At 56.1% G+C, this 15,799-nt stretch overlaps 6 protein-coding genes and 1 non-coding gene across 7 annotated transcripts; 3 read left to right on the top strand and 4 right to left on the bottom strand.

Annotated features, from left to right (window-relative positions):
- Window positions 1–459: 459 nt before the first annotated feature.
- Window positions 460–2,112, bottom strand: B0T15DRAFT_541928 (concanavalin A-like lectin/glucanase domain-containing protein). Its single transcript, XM_062869897.1, has 4 exons — window positions 1,910–2,112; window positions 1,830–1,853; window positions 1,700–1,770; window positions 460–1,637 (listed from the first exon to the last, which is right to left on the bottom strand). The coding sequence occupies exons 1-4, from the start codon at window positions 2,000–2,002 to the stop codon at window positions 881–883; spliced, it is 945 nt and encodes a 314-aa protein (XP_062717871.1). The 5' UTR covers window positions 2,003–2,112; the 3' UTR covers window positions 460–880.
- An 81-nt stretch (window positions 2,113–2,193) lies between these two features.
- B0T15DRAFT_291549 (Tim10/DDP family zinc finger-domain-containing protein) lies at window positions 2,194–2,814 on the top strand. Its single transcript, XM_062863717.1, has 2 exons — window positions 2,194–2,422; window positions 2,494–2,814. The coding sequence occupies exons 1-2, from the start codon at window positions 2,339–2,341 to the stop codon at window positions 2,674–2,676; spliced, it is 267 nt and encodes an 88-aa protein (XP_062717872.1). The 5' UTR covers window positions 2,194–2,338; the 3' UTR covers window positions 2,677–2,814.
- A 151-nt stretch (window positions 2,815–2,965) lies between these two features.
- Window positions 2,966–6,789, bottom strand: B0T15DRAFT_404426 (uncharacterized protein; the record flags this gene model as incomplete). The annotated part of the gene is made up of 4 exons (XM_062865251.1): window positions 2,966–3,352; window positions 3,455–4,247; window positions 4,682–5,204; window positions 5,271–6,789. 4 exons carry the CDS (start codon window positions 6,787–6,789, stop codon window positions 2,966–2,968), a joined length of 3,222 nt encoding a protein of 1,073 aa, XP_062717873.1.
- A 2,930-nt stretch (window positions 6,790–9,719) lies between these two features.
- B0T15DRAFT_t208 lies at window positions 9,720–9,798 on the bottom strand. Its single transcript has one exon. It is a non-coding gene; the product is annotated as a tRNA-Leu (tRNA).
- An 884-nt stretch (window positions 9,799–10,682) lies between these two features.
- Window positions 10,683–13,309, bottom strand: B0T15DRAFT_291628 (ARP8-like protein). The gene is made up of 3 exons (XM_062863719.1): window positions 13,163–13,309; window positions 13,018–13,096; window positions 10,683–12,960 (listed from the first exon to the last, which is right to left on the bottom strand). Exons 1-3 carry the CDS (start codon window positions 13,200–13,202, stop codon window positions 10,842–10,844), a joined length of 2,238 nt encoding a protein of 745 aa, XP_062717874.1. The 5' UTR covers window positions 13,203–13,309; the 3' UTR covers window positions 10,683–10,841.
- Window positions 13,163–14,132, top strand: B0T15DRAFT_291644 (uncharacterized protein). The gene is made up of 2 exons (XM_062863720.1): window positions 13,163–13,907; window positions 13,978–14,132. Exons 1-2 carry the CDS (start codon window positions 13,417–13,419, stop codon window positions 14,012–14,014), a joined length of 528 nt encoding a protein of 175 aa, XP_062717875.1. The 5' UTR covers window positions 13,163–13,416; the 3' UTR covers window positions 14,015–14,132.
- B0T15DRAFT_291617 (uncharacterized protein) lies at window positions 14,081–15,017 on the top strand. The gene has a single exon (XM_062863718.1). It carries the CDS (start codon window positions 14,250–14,252, stop codon window positions 15,003–15,005), a length of 756 nt encoding a protein of 251 aa, XP_062717876.1. The 5' UTR covers window positions 14,081–14,249; the 3' UTR covers window positions 15,006–15,017.
- The last annotated feature ends 782 nt before the right edge of the window (window positions 15,018–15,799 follow it).

Here is a 15,799-nt window from a genome sequence, read left to right on the forward strand (position 1 = left end):
CATGGAGGTGGGAGTGGGCTACTGTAAAAGAGTGTCCACAGTGCTGGGCCGGAAATCTCGCAGCAGACTTAAGTCCAGCTTCCTTGGTAGTAGTTGCCCGAGAGCCATCTTTAGCTCAATTTGGCTTCAGCTCCTCATAGGACGTGGCTGTCGATATTATTTATCCCTGGTTTTTAGATCTCGGCTCGTCCGAACCAATTCGGATCACACGCCACATATACTACGGAGTATAGAGGAATAAACTTGTGTTTATTCTGTAGTGTGAGATTTCAGATGTTGGCGTCGATGGTTGAAGTGGGGCCAATGTGGGGTAAATAGCTTCGGCCGAGCAGGGGTCAGGCCCCTGAGCTTCAATGAGCGAGGCCCGCTTCATATCGTCATAGGGTCGCTGGCGATCTGTCCGGCTATGTACAGCAGGCGGGGTAAAGAAATGCACAATGTCCTTCGATCGCCAAAGCATGAGTTTACGGTGAATCCTGTACTGCACACGTGTACAAACGCATACCAGCTACTCCACGGATAGATAACTGATCATAGCACACCGAAAGTGCTAGAAACCAGCTAGTGTGTCCTATGGGCTATGGCAGGCCATCGATACCGGTACTCTTCAATGGATGGTTGACATAATGCAACACATACCTTAGAGCTTATTAGGTACCTTAGGTAGCAGTAGACCAGAGGTCGTTGGGAAACTGTTACAGAGACGCTAAACTCCGTCCAAGACTCCCGACGCATGTTACTGATACAAAGTAAGTGCTGCAAGCGTTGTTACCCCTTTTCCTCATGCAAAAAGCCGGCTATGTATGGTATCTTTTGTCTTTCTTCCGTAATGGACAGTGAATTCGCATTCACCAAGCGCTTCCGAGACAGATCTGGACCCTCAGAAGCGGTGGCTCCGCTTGCTGTTCGCTCTCCAGGCGGTATACCCGACATAGCCGCCGCCGATGAGCGCAAAGAAAAAGAAGACTTTCATAAAGAACCATGTCCAGCTGCCGCCCTCCTTAGTGGCCGTCTTCTTGCCTCTGCCGCTACCAGGGGTAGATTTGCCGCTCGGCTGGGCCGTGTACAGGTTCTTGGCCCTGATCGAGATGATATCGTGGTTGTCGCTCAGCTCGCCCGTCTCAGCACTGAAGCCAAGGTAAGCAACTTGGGGGATCGCAGGCGGCTCGCTCGTTTCGAAGCACAGCGACCACTCGCCCTCGGACTTGTACTGCAGCTCCAGCTTGAGGTACTTGTCCTGGAAGTAGGTCAAACGGAGCTTGGTTGGCACGCTAGCGTGTCGGATGCCCCTGGCCGAACAGCCAGCAAACTCGGTGTCCTTGCCATCCGTGTCTTTATCGTACGACGTCTTGCCGTCGCCGACCATGGCCATGACATAGGGGAAAACGACCCCGGGCCTGTTGTTCTTGTATGTGTCGAAAAAGATGCCCAGGCCCTCGAACTTGTCGGCGCTGCCGAATACCGGGCCAACTTTCCCGCGCTCCTTCGTGAGCCACATAGCGAAGCCGTCGCCATACAACTGATTCTTCCCGTGGATCTTGAACTCCACCTCGACTTCCCAGTTCGTCGCCGTCAATGGCACTCTGGAGAAGAGCCATCCGTTTTGTGACGGGTGGTCAGAAGTCAGACGGATGTACCTGTGGTAGGCGCTGTTAGACCGGTGTTCAGCAGCCGAGGGGTCTGCGCGCAGGGCAATTACTGATCGGTGCGGATGATGGTATCGCCGCCAAAGTCGTACCAGCGACTTTGCATGTCGGAGTCTAGGTATGGCTGGAGCGGTGGGGTCAGTCCGGTCGATCGTCTATAGGGTAAAGTACAGGAATGCGAACCTGGACGAGCGTGTGTGTTCGCAACTAGAAAACCGTCAGCACTGCTATCTGTCACCAGAACGTCGCACGTGGGAGCGCACCCCTATGCTCTTCACATTACCATCCTCGTCCGCCTGGACCGCACCCCAGGCGAGCGTGGCCAGCCATAAGGCCGACAGCGTCGATTTCAACATTGCGCCCGAATGCCAATGGATACGATGTGGTCGGCCGGGTATAAACCTGAATGTAGGGGAATGGAAGATAAGGAAACTGTTCACGATGAGCTGGCCTGAGCTGGAAAGTGGGTCGGCTACCCCTGGCTCTCGACTGGGCTTCCCCACTAATAAAGCTACCGCCCGGGCCTGAAAGTCTGAAACAAGCAGCACACTAGCCTCATCAGTCCCCATTGCATGCGCCACAGCTTGTAACTTTTGCCCAGTCCCCCAGCAACAAACAGCAACCTCACGGAAAGCAACGGGATACTAGTACGCCCCGACGTCCTACCGAACCCACCAGACTCAACTACAACCATGGACTCGGACTCGGTAAAGAAGGCGATCATGCGCCAGGCGGTGCAGGCTACCAACATGTCCAACGCGCGGATCCTGATCGAGGCAAGTTTTGCTTCCGGACCTTAGGTCCCGTTTCCATACCAACTGAACGTCCATCCTAACGTTACTGTCAGAACATCAACAAGACATGCTTCGATTGCTGCGTTCCGAAACCCGGGAGCTCGTTGCCAGGTGGTGAGCAGACGTGTCTGACACAGTGTATGGACAAGTACATGAAGGCCTGGAACGAGGTGAACTCGGCATATATCCGGAGGGTGCAGCAGGAGCTCGGCAACCAGACCATCACGAACGCATAGTGGCGCCAGAGAGGATGGATAATCTATATACCGTGTGCGATTTCGATAGTGGCTTGGGCTGGGCGTGGAAAGCTCTGATTGTACTTGTACGATAGGGATAGACTGGGCCTGGCGCACTGTGCAGGGTTGTATCATATCGGCCGGGCGACAAGCTGCAGCGCGAGCGGGTAGATCTCTGCTTCCGCAGCAGGATCAAATCAGGCCAAGACGTGGCGGCATACATCTTCGGCTGCAGAGAAAGCCCAGGCAGGGGTTATCGTCAGGAAGGAAGCGAGTCAAGGCCCCTTTTCTACGGCGCCTCAGCCAACCCCTTCTTCTTCGCATCCTCCGCCGCTCTCTTTCTCGCAAGATACCTCTCCTTCGCGCTCGAAATATCGGCCTCCGTCTTCCTGCTCTTACTCGCAAGCTGGACTTTAGCAGCCTCTTCCTCCTCCTCCTGCCGCGCGCGCTTCAGCGATTCCTCCAGCTGCGCCTCCAGCATCCTCGTCTGCCGCTCTCTCAGCGCCTGCTTCCCGCCGGCCGCATATACCCCTCTAGCCTGTGCACCGCCTTCGGCCCGCTTAGCCGCCGCCTCAGCCTCCTGCCTCGCCCTCTCCTGCTGCACCTGGACCTTCTTCTTCGCCGCGACGTTCAGCCCGCCCTTCAACAGCTGCCTCTTATCCACCACCTCCCCGTCCTCATTCACCAGCACGTTCCCGCCCATGGCATTAATCTCCCGGGCCCGTTCCGCAGCACTCTTCTCTTTATCCGCATCCTCCTCCTCCCCTCCTGGTGGTACCGGCAGCTGCACACCCTCCTCGGCAGCCTTGACCAGCACCGCATGCTCCCTCTCCCCCCTATCCAACATACTCTTATAGAAATCCGCCATCCCCCTCCCCTTGTTCCGCTTCCGCTCCTCCTCTTCCCTCTTCTCCTCCTCCTCCCTCAACCGCCTGTTTTCCTCCTGCTGCCGCCGATACGCCTCGGTGACGAATTTCTCCTTATCGGCGAACGCGTCCCCCTCGGCCTCACGCTCCCGCTGCAGCCGCCGCTCCTCGGCGATCTGTCGGTCCCGTTCGCGCAGCTCGGCCGCCTGCTGCAGGGCGTTGAAATACCGGGGCCGTTTCTGGGCTGCTTCGGCGTCCTTGTCGGCCGCGAGGGAGGCGGCGGCCTTGGCGGCCTTGAAGGAGTCATAGGCCGCGTCGTAGTCGTAGATGGACGGGTCGGCGGCCTCGGCGGAGGCGGCATATTTCCGTGACGTCAGCGTGCTGGAGAGGTCGGTGAATTGGTCTGTTGTTGGCGAGAGCTGTTTGGATCGGGATAGGGGGGGTGGTGGTGGCAGGGTGTCGCCTGGTTTGAGGGGCTTTTTTGTGTGCTTTTTCCTGCCCTCTGGAGGTTCGCTAGGCGTTGTGGGTGGCGCATTGTTGAATACGTCGAGTTCGAAGACTTGCGCTACGTTGCTTGGGGTTTCGTCGCCGGACCCGTCATCGTCGGCTGCGCCGCCGAAGGGTGCGGGTTTCTGTCGGGCCGGTGTGGGCTTGGCCAGGCCGGACTTTTTCAGCCCAAAGGAGAGCACCGGCTTGCTCATTGTGCTTGCAGTGTGGAATACGGTTTACGCCGAAGGGATCCTGTCCAAGGAGTTATCGGGATGGTTGTTGTCACGGCGCAAGACGGCAACTGATGAATTAAAGCGGGTCATTTCACCAGCCACAGCTCTTATCGGTCGATAAGCCCATCCGGCAGGCAAGGGTCTTGGCGGTGCCTTCAATGAGAGCCGTTCGCTTCAGTTGAATGATTCCAACGTCATCAGAAAGCTGGTCAGTCACCAAGATGTCGCACAACAGCTTGAGAGAACGTTGCTCTCACGCGGATGATCCATTTAAGCTACCGACCACGCCAATCTAGTATCTACCTGACCATATGCAATCTCAGGGAAATCGCCATGCTCACGATGCAACTCCGCACCAAGCACCACTGCTCATCCCATCTAATCTATCTGTAGAAAAACAACACTCTAGGTCAATACAGCTTCATAGCCACCTTGACTAAGACCGCTCCGTCGCTCTCCACCCCATCCGCATCCACAAGATGCACAAACCGATACCCCTCCCGCAGCCGATCCACGCGGACACAAGCCCATGCCGCGAGGTCGTCGCGCCCGAGCTCGTCATCCAGCACCTGGAAGCGCACAAACGACAGTTCGGGCACGACCCCGGGCACGCGCTCGAACCGCAGCTCCTGGCCCTTGAAGTCCGGATCGCAGGTGCCCTTCACTGACTTGGTCTTGGCCTTGAACTCGCCCTCCTTCGCCTTGCCCTCGGCCGGCACGGCGTCGGTGCCGTGCCGCTCCCCGGGCTCTTCGACGTGCAGCTCCACCTTGAGGTAAGGGCGGAAGGAGGACGGGGATTTCTCGTCTGGCGGGAGGGGTAGCGATTGCGCGGCGAAGATCTGCAGGGTCAGGTCCATTGTGTAGTGCTTCACGGCGGCCGCTTGCGGTTCCGGGTTGGAAGAAGGGGTAGCGGCGGGGAGGGGTCTGGAGATGCGGTAACCTGTGATGCGGGCGTCAGTGTTGGCACTGAGAGGGAGACGCGGGGGAGGAGACGGGGAAAATATACCCTCCGGCTTGAGGACGTATCCGCTGGTGCCGGCGAACATGCCCTCGTTGAGCATCATCCCTTCGTCCCAATTCTGCCAGTTGAGCGCGCAGATCTGGATGCCCTTGCGCCAGAAGACGGACGGGTCGAGATTGGAGGAGCCGATGCGGAAGCCGGACGGGTACGTGCGCATCAGGAAGCGGCGGTTGTGCTCGAACAGGTCGCGTGCGCTCTTCTTGTGCACCTCGACGACGTCGCCCTCGGACAGCGAGAAGATGTGGGTCGGCATGCTCGCCTCGGGCTGCGTCAGGCTCTTGAACGTCACGCCACGCGTGTAGATGCCGAGCTTGCTCAGCGCGTGGATGATCTTGGACGGCTTCTTCTGCTTGGCAGGGACGTCGCCCGGCACGGTAGCTTCGTCGCCGTCGGCCCCTGGTGAGCTTCCGCCTTCGGGAGGGACGTACTTCACCTTGACGAGAATCTTGCCGCGCAGGTCCGCTGGTGAGGGCAAGTCTGCTGCGTCCTCGGCAGGCTCGGGCAGCAAGAATGGACCCCAGATCTCCTTCATTATGGCGACCATGGTTTCCTGCTGCTCCGGACCGCAGTGGACTTCCAGACTGACGATCAGCGGCGTGTCTGTGACGATGAAGCCGTAGTCCCTGACGGCATAGCAGACTTCCCGGAACGACACCTCCTTGGTCAGCGTGTAGCCGTGGAGGACCCTTGGCTCCTTAGGGCTGGGGACCTTCTTCAAGGGGGTTCCTGGGGAGTTTGCGGCCGGGCTCTCCTTCTCGATGGGCACCTCGGACGCCACCGTCCCCGCCGGGGGTGTTGGAGATTCCGTGTTACCTGCTTTTCCTGACGATGAGCCGAAGAGTCTCCTAATGATGACGACCTTGTCAAGCTTCTTACCCAGTGTCGTCCTCCCCAGCCGACTGGCCAGAGATTTGGGTAGCTTGAGACGCGATTTGCTCTTGGCCTTAACCCCACGCTCATCTTCGTCACTGCTGCTGCTGCTGCTGCTGGTGGTGGTGGTGTCGTCACCCTCAGAGTCTGAATCGTCGCCATCCCAGACGTCGATCTCGATGCAGCGGCAACCACGCAACAGGACGTTCTTGTACGCGTCGGCACTCGAGTCGCTTGACAGCTGATTGCCAGTCAGGTACGTGTTGTGGCTCGAGCTGATGAAATAGCTCGACAGAGGCCAGGAGAGGTCCTCCTCTTTGGGGGGTGCAACGGCATGCGTGATGGACGATGTCATGTACCGGACAAAGGTGTTGAAATCCCAGGCCTTCCCGTCGGCCAGCTCTAGGGCTCGCTCAGCGTCCGTGTCCCGTTGGATATCCTTCACGAAAGCCGCCGCCGTCTCGGGGCTCCAGGTGCTGTCACTGCCGGCATGGGCTGTGTAGACCTTCTGGAGGTGTTGGAGAGTAGTTTCGTTGAGCGCCCTGACTGTGTGCACCTTTCCAGAGACACCGCCGCCCGCCTGATGGCTGCCATCTGGGAGAGGGTGTGGGTTGGGAGCTGCTGCGGTCGCCATGGATGGTTGGGTTTGACCTCTTTAAAGGAGGGTACCAGGTAGGTACTCGGGTAAGGTTGGGGGCTACAACAAGGTCAGCAGCGAGCAAAACCAGATCCTGAATCCGCACGCTGGCCAGAGTTGGCTCTACATATGTTTCCTGCTTTTTTAAGGGTCAGCGAAGTCAAGTACACACAAGCAAGCGGTAAGCATGAGTTGAGGCCAAATCATGTCAGGCCTCCAAAGCCCTCCACCACCTAGGCTTGGGCTTAGGTGTGTCAAACCAGGGGCTGAGAACCCCTCCAAGACCCCGCCAAACAGCTCCCTCTGGGCTGGTCATTGGTGAAACACCTGACCCCGCCAGGCAGTTCCGAGTACCCTCAGCTGGAAGCGGTCAGGCCGGACCGAAGCTGCCCCTGTCGGTCAATTGCGGGTCTCCCCGGTGACGGGACTGCCCGATCCCGCGCCGTCGGCCGAGCATCTTCCACACCTCATGGGACGGATCTATGGCATATTTTAGGCTGCATTCTCCCTCCGACCATGAGCCTTGTTGCATTCACGCTATACACTTTGTCGCCATCTCAACTTGGGTCCTCAGACCTCAGCGTTTTCCCTGTAAGCTCACCTGGGCAGGGATAGGTAGGTACTAACCTTAATGATGCGAAGTGAAGACGGTGAGCTATATTGTGGATCAAAGAGGTGTACCAGGTGCATTGTGCGGCTTCCCCTCAGCGCAGTACCCCCTACGATAAACATTCAAGTAGTAGTTTAGGTGGCCGCTCACAGGAGATCATGGCAGGTTGAGAGAACGAGTGAAGGGGTTGATGTGTGAAGCAGAACGCCGCCTTCGCTCGCTCGTCCCACTTTGGGAAACAGTTCACGTCGATTCCCACCATACCTCACCTCCATGCCTTAAGGGTACCAGCCGACACACCTGCACACGTGATATCCGTCCCCACTATCCTGTTCAACTGTTTCTCAAAGCCCAGCTTCCAAGCGCCCGAACGGCTAGAGTCCCTCAGTAGTTGGCCAGAATACACAAGCTCTGACAGGAAAGTAAACGACATGCACTACCCAACGCCTCCAACGCAGATCTCATCATTCCAGCTTGTTCCTCCATGTTGCTCACTTATTACTCTGTACTACTCAAACTTGCCTTGTATGAGTCGGGGTTTTCCGGAGTTGTTCGGCACGGCAGCTAGCAGGCTTGCTGCTTGTCACCTTTGTTTGTGCCAGGTCCGGTCCATAAATCGGGATTGTCTATCCTTCTTCTGTATTGCCTCTCCAGACCGAGCACATCCAACACAGGGCTGGGGCCCAAGCTGAAAACCGACCTGCTGATGAAGGGAATTTTCTTATCCTGTTGGGGATCCTAAGGTAGTTATGCCTGGCATCCTAATATAAAACGTGGAAATTGGTCGATATGAGAATATGTGGGAATAAAGCAAGGTAATCTACCTTAGCTTTGTAGAAGCTAGGAACGGTGAGTAGTGTTAGGCATTGTTTCTCATGCCTGATGCCTACCGCCTACCCCTACGCTTAGCATACATGACTTGTGCACGCTGGAGCTTCAAAGTACACTGCTACGGTAGGAATTCTCGACACTCCTTTATGGTAGAAGTTGTATCTTGCCAGGTGTTTGGTATACTAAGCGTGCCACTGTATTCTGTGACTTGCTGTGACCAATCGAGAAATGACGCCAATATGCTATCTTGAATACATCCTATGTCTGCTCATTCTTGACTGGTCACATCAAGACTGTCCTGACTGAGTGTGCCTGAATCACATGTTTGATCTGGACCGTGTGGTCTTGGCTTCTACCTAGGTGGTATGCTTGTTCGTACCTTCCCACCTTGTCCTTGTCGTTCCTTCCTATGCTTGCGTGTGCCTGTGCCATCCTGATTATGCCGGTCGTCCTCCAATTTTGATGTCAGAGGAAAGTGCGATGGGCCCGAAGGCGGCCAGCGAGCCGAATTCAACCTTCGTGGATACGAACCTGAAATCTCATGTTTCTCTGCCATTCCGTCCTCTTTCGCATTTCCAATCCTCACATTTTCTCATTTCCATTGTCTTCCTTCTCCTCTCCTATCTTCTCCACCTATCTATTCTACCTTTGCTTCTTTACTATCTTCTCTTTTCGTCTAAGCACTCCAGTCCGACGTGATCGAAGGCGGTCCCGAACGAAACCGTTCAATCGGTTCCGTCGCCGGTCATGAGAGCGGCCCATCCACTAGGCAGCAAATCGGCTCACGTCAGGCATGGAGTCATCGACGGCGATGACTTCAGGTTGTTTGAGTCTTTGAGGTGGCGGTCGTTCGGACCCAGGGCGCTCTATCGTTGAGGTCGAGAAGACGATCGCTTCCTCTCAGGCGTCTCCGTGCTTTTGATTTCCTTGAAAACCTCGATGCATTGAGCTACATACCCTCGACTGCAGCTATCTGACGCTCTTTATGGAACTGGGCCTAACCTGAAACAACATCATTTGGATGCAAACTCAAATGTTGGAACGACGATAGCCTTGCTCAGCACCATTCACACGCACAGCGAGCCCCGAGAGATCATAGAAATCAAGATTCAGGTACAGCAACGAAAAAAAGGAATTCCACAGCGAAGACATGTGAATCGAATTTGCTTAGAAACGAGCAGTATGCTGCTACAAATGTCCTCGGACAATAAAGTTAGCTGCGAGGGGCTTGGAGAACCGCTAGCGATATGTTAAGTCGAATTACCTAGAGATAGAGCATGATACGTGGAGAGCCGGAGGGAGGATGCTAGGGTTGGCATAATATAGGTCATAGTTACGGGGAGTAGACATCGTAAGACCTTCCAGGTTATTACCAAAAGGCAGGCCCACACTACTAGTACCAGTCCCTTATGTAAAAAATAGGTTGGAGTTGCAAAACTGACCTGAATCTGTTGACTGGGGCGACGGGCAAGAAGAGAAAAAGTAATGACAAGGACGAGATTCGAACTCGCGAGGTTTCCCACTAGAGCCTAAATCTAGCGCCTTAACCACTCGGCCACCTTGCCTAGAAGACGGGACAATGGTCAGCTTCATAGTTTCTAATATTAACAGGCCAACATGTAGAAGCTGCTTTACATATGGACCCGACCCCAACGTTCTCTCTACCTTTTTTTCTAAATTACTATAGCAAAGGAGGAGACTAGATAACCAACGTTCGACTCCATATTAGGGGATAGTTCCATGGTTCGGTCGGGACTGCTTCAGGCTCGAGACCAGCCGGTCGGCCAGCGGTCGTTGCCGTTGATCGTGCTCCCGCGCTCGTCCGTGATGCAGCAGCCACCTAGCCATGTAGGTAGGGTGCAATGTCGGGCTTGTTGTGGCCGAGTTGTGATGCAGCGCTGCAACTGATTTTGCTCTATGGACCCGTCTTTCGGTCGGTTGGTATCGGGCCCTGATGACAGGAGGAAGGTCTCCTGTACGATGCAATGGTTGCACAGCGGAGCGGAAGCGGTCAAGTATACCATAATCAATCAGAGTTATGCATAGTGTTCGGTGTTATGGTTGGATTGTAGTGGCATTCGCAAGCGTGAAAGATCAGGTATTCCACATATGCGGCCACTGCCTGCTACTCCCTCCGCCAGTCACCCGCCGACATTCAGACACGGAAGGAAGGAACGAACCAAGGCCAGGGTGATCAACACAAGATAGGAAGAACAGAAAGAACGGGAAAAGGGATAGAGAAATAAAAGGAAGGCAAAAGGGAAGGGACGGGGGGGAGATAAATCAATGATGAACGAGGGTTCTCCTCAGTCAAGTATCGCTATAACCGCTGGCTGAAACTCACCAAGTTAACCTAAGCTAATTTATGCTTGATAATGATGAATATGTCGACATGGGCAGCAACACGAGACCATCCTCCCGTCTCTTAGAGCAAGACCATAAGCAACAGCCAGTGTATTTTCCACAATAGCACCTACCCTGATAAAACACGCCATAAACTCCTCCGCCAACCCTCCATTTTACCCCCCTACCAACTTCAAGTTCGTTTCCTTCCCATACACCCATCCATCATACGTAACCAAAGCCCTGCATAGCTCCGTAGGAAAGACTAGTACTGCCAAAGCACCCGGTGATAAATCACCCTGCTCCCCAGCATCTTGTACTCGTACCCCGAGATCCACGAATCGTTGGTCGGCAGCTTGGCGAAGACGCTGGCGCCCTTCCAGACGACGACCTGCTCGTCCATCTCGCGCGCGCTGCGGCTGACCAGGATGCGGTCGGCAAGATCCGGCCGCCGCAGCTTGAGCTTCTCCTCGAGGAAGGGGGCGAAGTGCGGGATCTTAGCGCCGCCGCCGATGACCATGATGCTGCCCAGCAGCTCGCGCACCTTCTTTTCGTCGCCCTTGGCCGCGTTCTGGATCGACGTCATGATGGCGATGTCGAGCGGCGCGAGCGGCAGCACCGAGTCGCGCTCGATCGCTAGGGATTTGGCGTTACGTTGTTGTTGTGGTTGTTGTTGCGGGCCGTCGAAGGAGGTCCCAGGGAGCACTGAGGTGCCGTTTGCCGGGGCCGGTGTGCTGCGGCCGCCGGGGGCCGGACTGCCGTTCACGTCCCGCGATGAGGAGCCGAAGATGTAAGGGGGGGGGACGGGCGTGCTGGCGCCTTCTGGGGCCGGGGAGGGCGCCTTGGAGGTGCCTGGCGTGCCATTGGCGTCGCCGTTGCGGGAGAGGAAGTTGAAGGGTTGGGTGCGCTCTTTGCTGGGCGTTGACATCTCGCCGGGGGCGCCCGCAAAACTGGTCGATGTTGCGATGACCGAGGGCTGGATGAGCGCCAAGATGGCAAGCTGGGCGGCCGATGCTGGGTCGTCGGGGAGTTCCACATCGTAGGCATTGTACGATCGCTCGATCAGCTTCCGTCGGCCACGGAGCTTGGTCGAGTTGTCGAATATTGACGGGTCATAGAAGCCCATTGGGGCTAGAATGACCTCGTCGTAGTATTTGAACTGATACTTGCGCGTCGGTTGATTAGGGGCGCGCAGATGGAAGTCGACGGTTTGGGTCGAGATGTTCGCCTGGGACAGGGTGCAATACTTGATCTTGAGCTCTTCCGCCAACAGGAAGTCATACCGCCGGCGGAGATTGATCTCCTGGTACGGGAAGTGGTCGTAAAGCATCATTTTGATGAAAGTTTCGGTGACGTCGTAGCCGCCAAATTTGAGGTTGATCCTCGAGTCCTCCATGCAAAGACCATCTTCTACGCAGGCGATGGATGTCTTCTGGGCACCAACATCGACCACACAGGCCTGTGTGTATCCTGCGCCAAAGGTCGCCGCCATGCTCTCCTGGATAAACGATACGCGGCCGAACTCGAACAGCTCGATGCAGAGGTGCAGGAGCAGTTCGACATAGCGCTTGTCGTAGAGGTCCGGGATGATGAGGACGCAGCTGTACTGTTTCCATTCTGCCTTGCGCTTCAGACCCAGCTCCCACCGGAAGGCCCGGTCAAGCAAGGTCTCCAGGTCGTTGAACAGGTGCGCCCACGTGTCGTAGTCATCCTCGTTCAACCAACCGTGTTGGATCGGCCACCAGAGCTTGAACTTGGGGTTCGAGTCGTCCGGGACACGCAGGGCCTGTTGCCCGATGAAAACCGTTGGAGTCGTACCGGAATCCTGCGGAGTCTTGACATCTGTCCACTCGACCTGCAGGGGGTCGTTGTGGTGCGGGATGATCTCGGGCTCCGTCCGCCGGTTGTGGCTGACGACGAGATCTTTGGAATTAGGGAGCACCTTGCGCTTGTTGGCGCGCATGTCGACCTTGAGGTCGTTGACCATCTTCTGGTATCTCTTGGACCACTCCTCCCCGTGCTGCTGGTCCATGCTCCGGCCATCAAACTGCCGCCGCGGCAGCGACTCGTACATCTCGGACTCGGTCTGGGAATATCTCGTTGCTAACGCCATCGGGATGGTCTTTGGGAGGGCGTCGCTGGCGAAGCCAATGCGCAGGTTCTGACTCCCGGGATGTATTACGATGATCTTAGATGGGTCCATGAAGGCCGTTGACGGTGCCGGCCCATCCTCCCCTTGTAGGTCGTCCAGAGGGAGAGGAATCTCGCCATTGGTCGTGTTCATGGCGCGGTCACGGTCCTTGGCGTTCTGCACCAGTCTCTCCCTGTTCGCCTCATTCTGCAGTCGGAGCGAGAGGATCTGGTCGTCGCGCTTCATATAATCCCTGACACCCTGTCAGCCTCCTAGCCGGAAGGAGAGACGTACGGCACGCGATCCTTACGTGTAGTAGTTCTTTTGGTTTATTGGCGGCACGTCGGGCCAGCTGGTCATCTTCATGCCATTGTCGGTGCGCTCGAGCCCTGAAAACGCCGATGGGTAAGTAGCTGCTCTCATCGGCGGGGGACCTCTTTCTCAAGTCTACGAACCTTCCCGAAGGAGGACGCGGTCGCTAACTTTGCCAACCATGTTTGCCGCCGTCTACCGCGATCGTCTGGATTGAAAGAGTGTCTGCGACCTGAGCGTGGGATTGCACGGGGTGCGGGTTGAGTGTAGAAAGATCAGTTGCCCAAGGTTCGTGTGTGGCGCGGGAGCGGTTTGCGATGGTGAAAGGCCCGGCGACTTGGTGCAGCACTGTAGGCATGCGTGAGGATGACGGTAGCTCAATAAGCTGGGTGTCGTTATGCGTTGGATTTATCCTGGCGTCATTCGTGGTCGCCACGTCCTGGCACGTCGTTTTCGTCTGTTCTGCTCTGCTGGTAGGCTCCCTACTCCAGATTTGTTGGCGCGCACACCGTGCGCAACATCTCGCCGGCTCCAACCGTTGATCATCCCGGCGCGATCCACGACCTCCTCCGAGGTCCCTGTCCGCGGCTGGACAAGGCGGTTCGCACCAAGACGGTTCTGGGCTAGCGGGCTTGGCGCCAGCATTCTTGGCGCAAAGTCAGGTGTCTCACTATCAAAAGACAAGAAGGTCAATGTCTCTGGTTCACAGATTGGAGTATTTACGGATTATATGCAAAATACAAGCCAATGCGATACCATAAGGGCAAGAATGAGAGTTCACTTCAAATCATCCAGCTGCGGCACTGCCAGTACCCGACTTTACTCAATTTTCCCATACCTACTAACGATAGATGCGTGGGACACCCGGCATTTCAGGGAGCAACATGAGTGAGGGCCAGCTGGCCACATCCGGCAACCACCTGTTCGTCGATGACGTCGCCACTTACACCTTTGTCAGACGGAAAGCAGAGCAAACGTTCAAACAAGCCACCTAACGTCTTTGGAGAGTGGCACATTTCACAGCCATAATAAAGGACCTCTTCCACCAAGGAAAAGGATACCTACCAAGGTTCGGATACGTGCCCGAGTCAAAGTCCACCACTCATTCAAAGTATCTTAACTGCTTGACCTTGATCGCCTCGACCGCTCTCATACGTTCATTCAAACGAATTCAACACAACACCCAGCACCCGTTCTCAAAGACTCGGTTCTCATTTCCCAAATCTCATAATGCCTCCCGTCCCGGTGTACACCCAGAGCCCCATCAACGCGGCCAAAGCCTCGGGCGTAACGCCCCAAACCGCCGCGCCAGCAGACAACGCTACCGCTGCGAACCCGCCAGCCCAGACGACCGCCACACCAAACGGCGAACCATGGCCTAATCCAACACCGACGCGGACAGTCGCCTCCCAGGGCCCTCCTCCCCCCCAACCAGGCGCAGTCCCCCGCCTTCCAGAGGTCACTGGCGCTCCATCACTATCATCGCCAGCAGGAACAGGAACAGGAACAGGAACAGGAACAGGCACAGCGCCAGCGCCGGCGCCCTCGCCACCAGCACCGACGCCAGCTCCGATCCCCACAACGCAGATTCCCGGCATGAGCTACCCGCCGCAGATGGACATGCCGCCCCCCGCCGTGCCTACCGACCAGCGTGGGGTGACGTCCACCGCTAATAGCGGTCCAGCTGGACCTTCTTCTTCCGCTTCTTCTTCACGGCCATTGTGGGACGCTCCTGCTCACCCAGGCCCAGGCGCTGGTTCGGGAGGAATGTATCAGCAGAATGCTTCTTCAGGAGGGGATCGTCACTCAGGGTATGTGGCGCCTTATCATCAGGCCGGTAGGGGTTATGATGGCGATGATAGGGAAGAGGCGGAGGAGCAGGAGGGTTTGTTTAGCTCTGCCATGAAGATTGCCAAGGCTGCTGGGGAAAAGCTGGCTGCGGCTGAGAGCGAGGTTTGGAGGAGGATTAACGGGGAGAAGAGCTGAGCTGTCCTTTTTTTTTTTTTTTTTTTGTATCGGACGGAGTGGGATTGAGAGGAGGAGCGCGAGTGGGCTAGGACTCGGTTGGTGGAGGGGGAAATACCAAGGCGTTGTCTTGTCTGTCCGTTTAATGGCGGTATTGTGTCTTTCTTGATGGGGAGGTATCGTGCTTCTGAGTTTACGTGATGAGTTACTACTAATAGGTGATAAATATCTTTCCTATCTTCTAGGGGCGGCCCGGGCTGTCGTTGTGCGCAATGCATGTACAATACAATACATGCATAATAAGATCACAGCCGGTGGATCCTGTGAGGTTGGGTTTCTGCGTTATTGGTTTCCTATCACCTGTTGCCCTGTTGGCCATGGACTGCTGCTGTAAGGTCCAACTTATGATGCTGCAAGGGAATGGCTCTATGATTCGCAAGGGAAAGTGACGGTGTTCCGTGCGAGGATATGCCATTCCAGTCATACAACGGAGGTCTGACACGTTTTGGATGTACTGCAGATACAAAGCTTCCATCGTCCTGTCCCTGCAGAACAAGCCAGAGCCCTCATTAACTGACCGCCCTCATGGCTTGGAGCGTGTTAGCAATCTATGAGCCCTGCTGGGGCTTTGCTATGGGAGTCGAGCAGGCGATCCCTTGACCCAGTGCTGCCCCAGCAGGACGCTGCGCAACTAACGGCATGTCGAGTCGGCCATACGGTTGACGGGGACGCTTGATCAGGGTCATGGAAGCACGTTAAGGTGCACAAGGGTTGCCTAAGTGTTGTGAAGAGTGTCACAACCCGGCATGAGGTTT

Source organism: Chaetomium strumarium (genome assembly GCF_033439665.1).
Source record: "Chaetomium strumarium strain CBS 333.67 chromosome Unknown B0T15scaffold_7, whole genome shotgun sequence".
Lineage (NCBI taxonomy): Eukaryota > Fungi > Ascomycota > Sordariomycetes > Sordariales > Chaetomiaceae > Chaetomium > Chaetomium strumarium.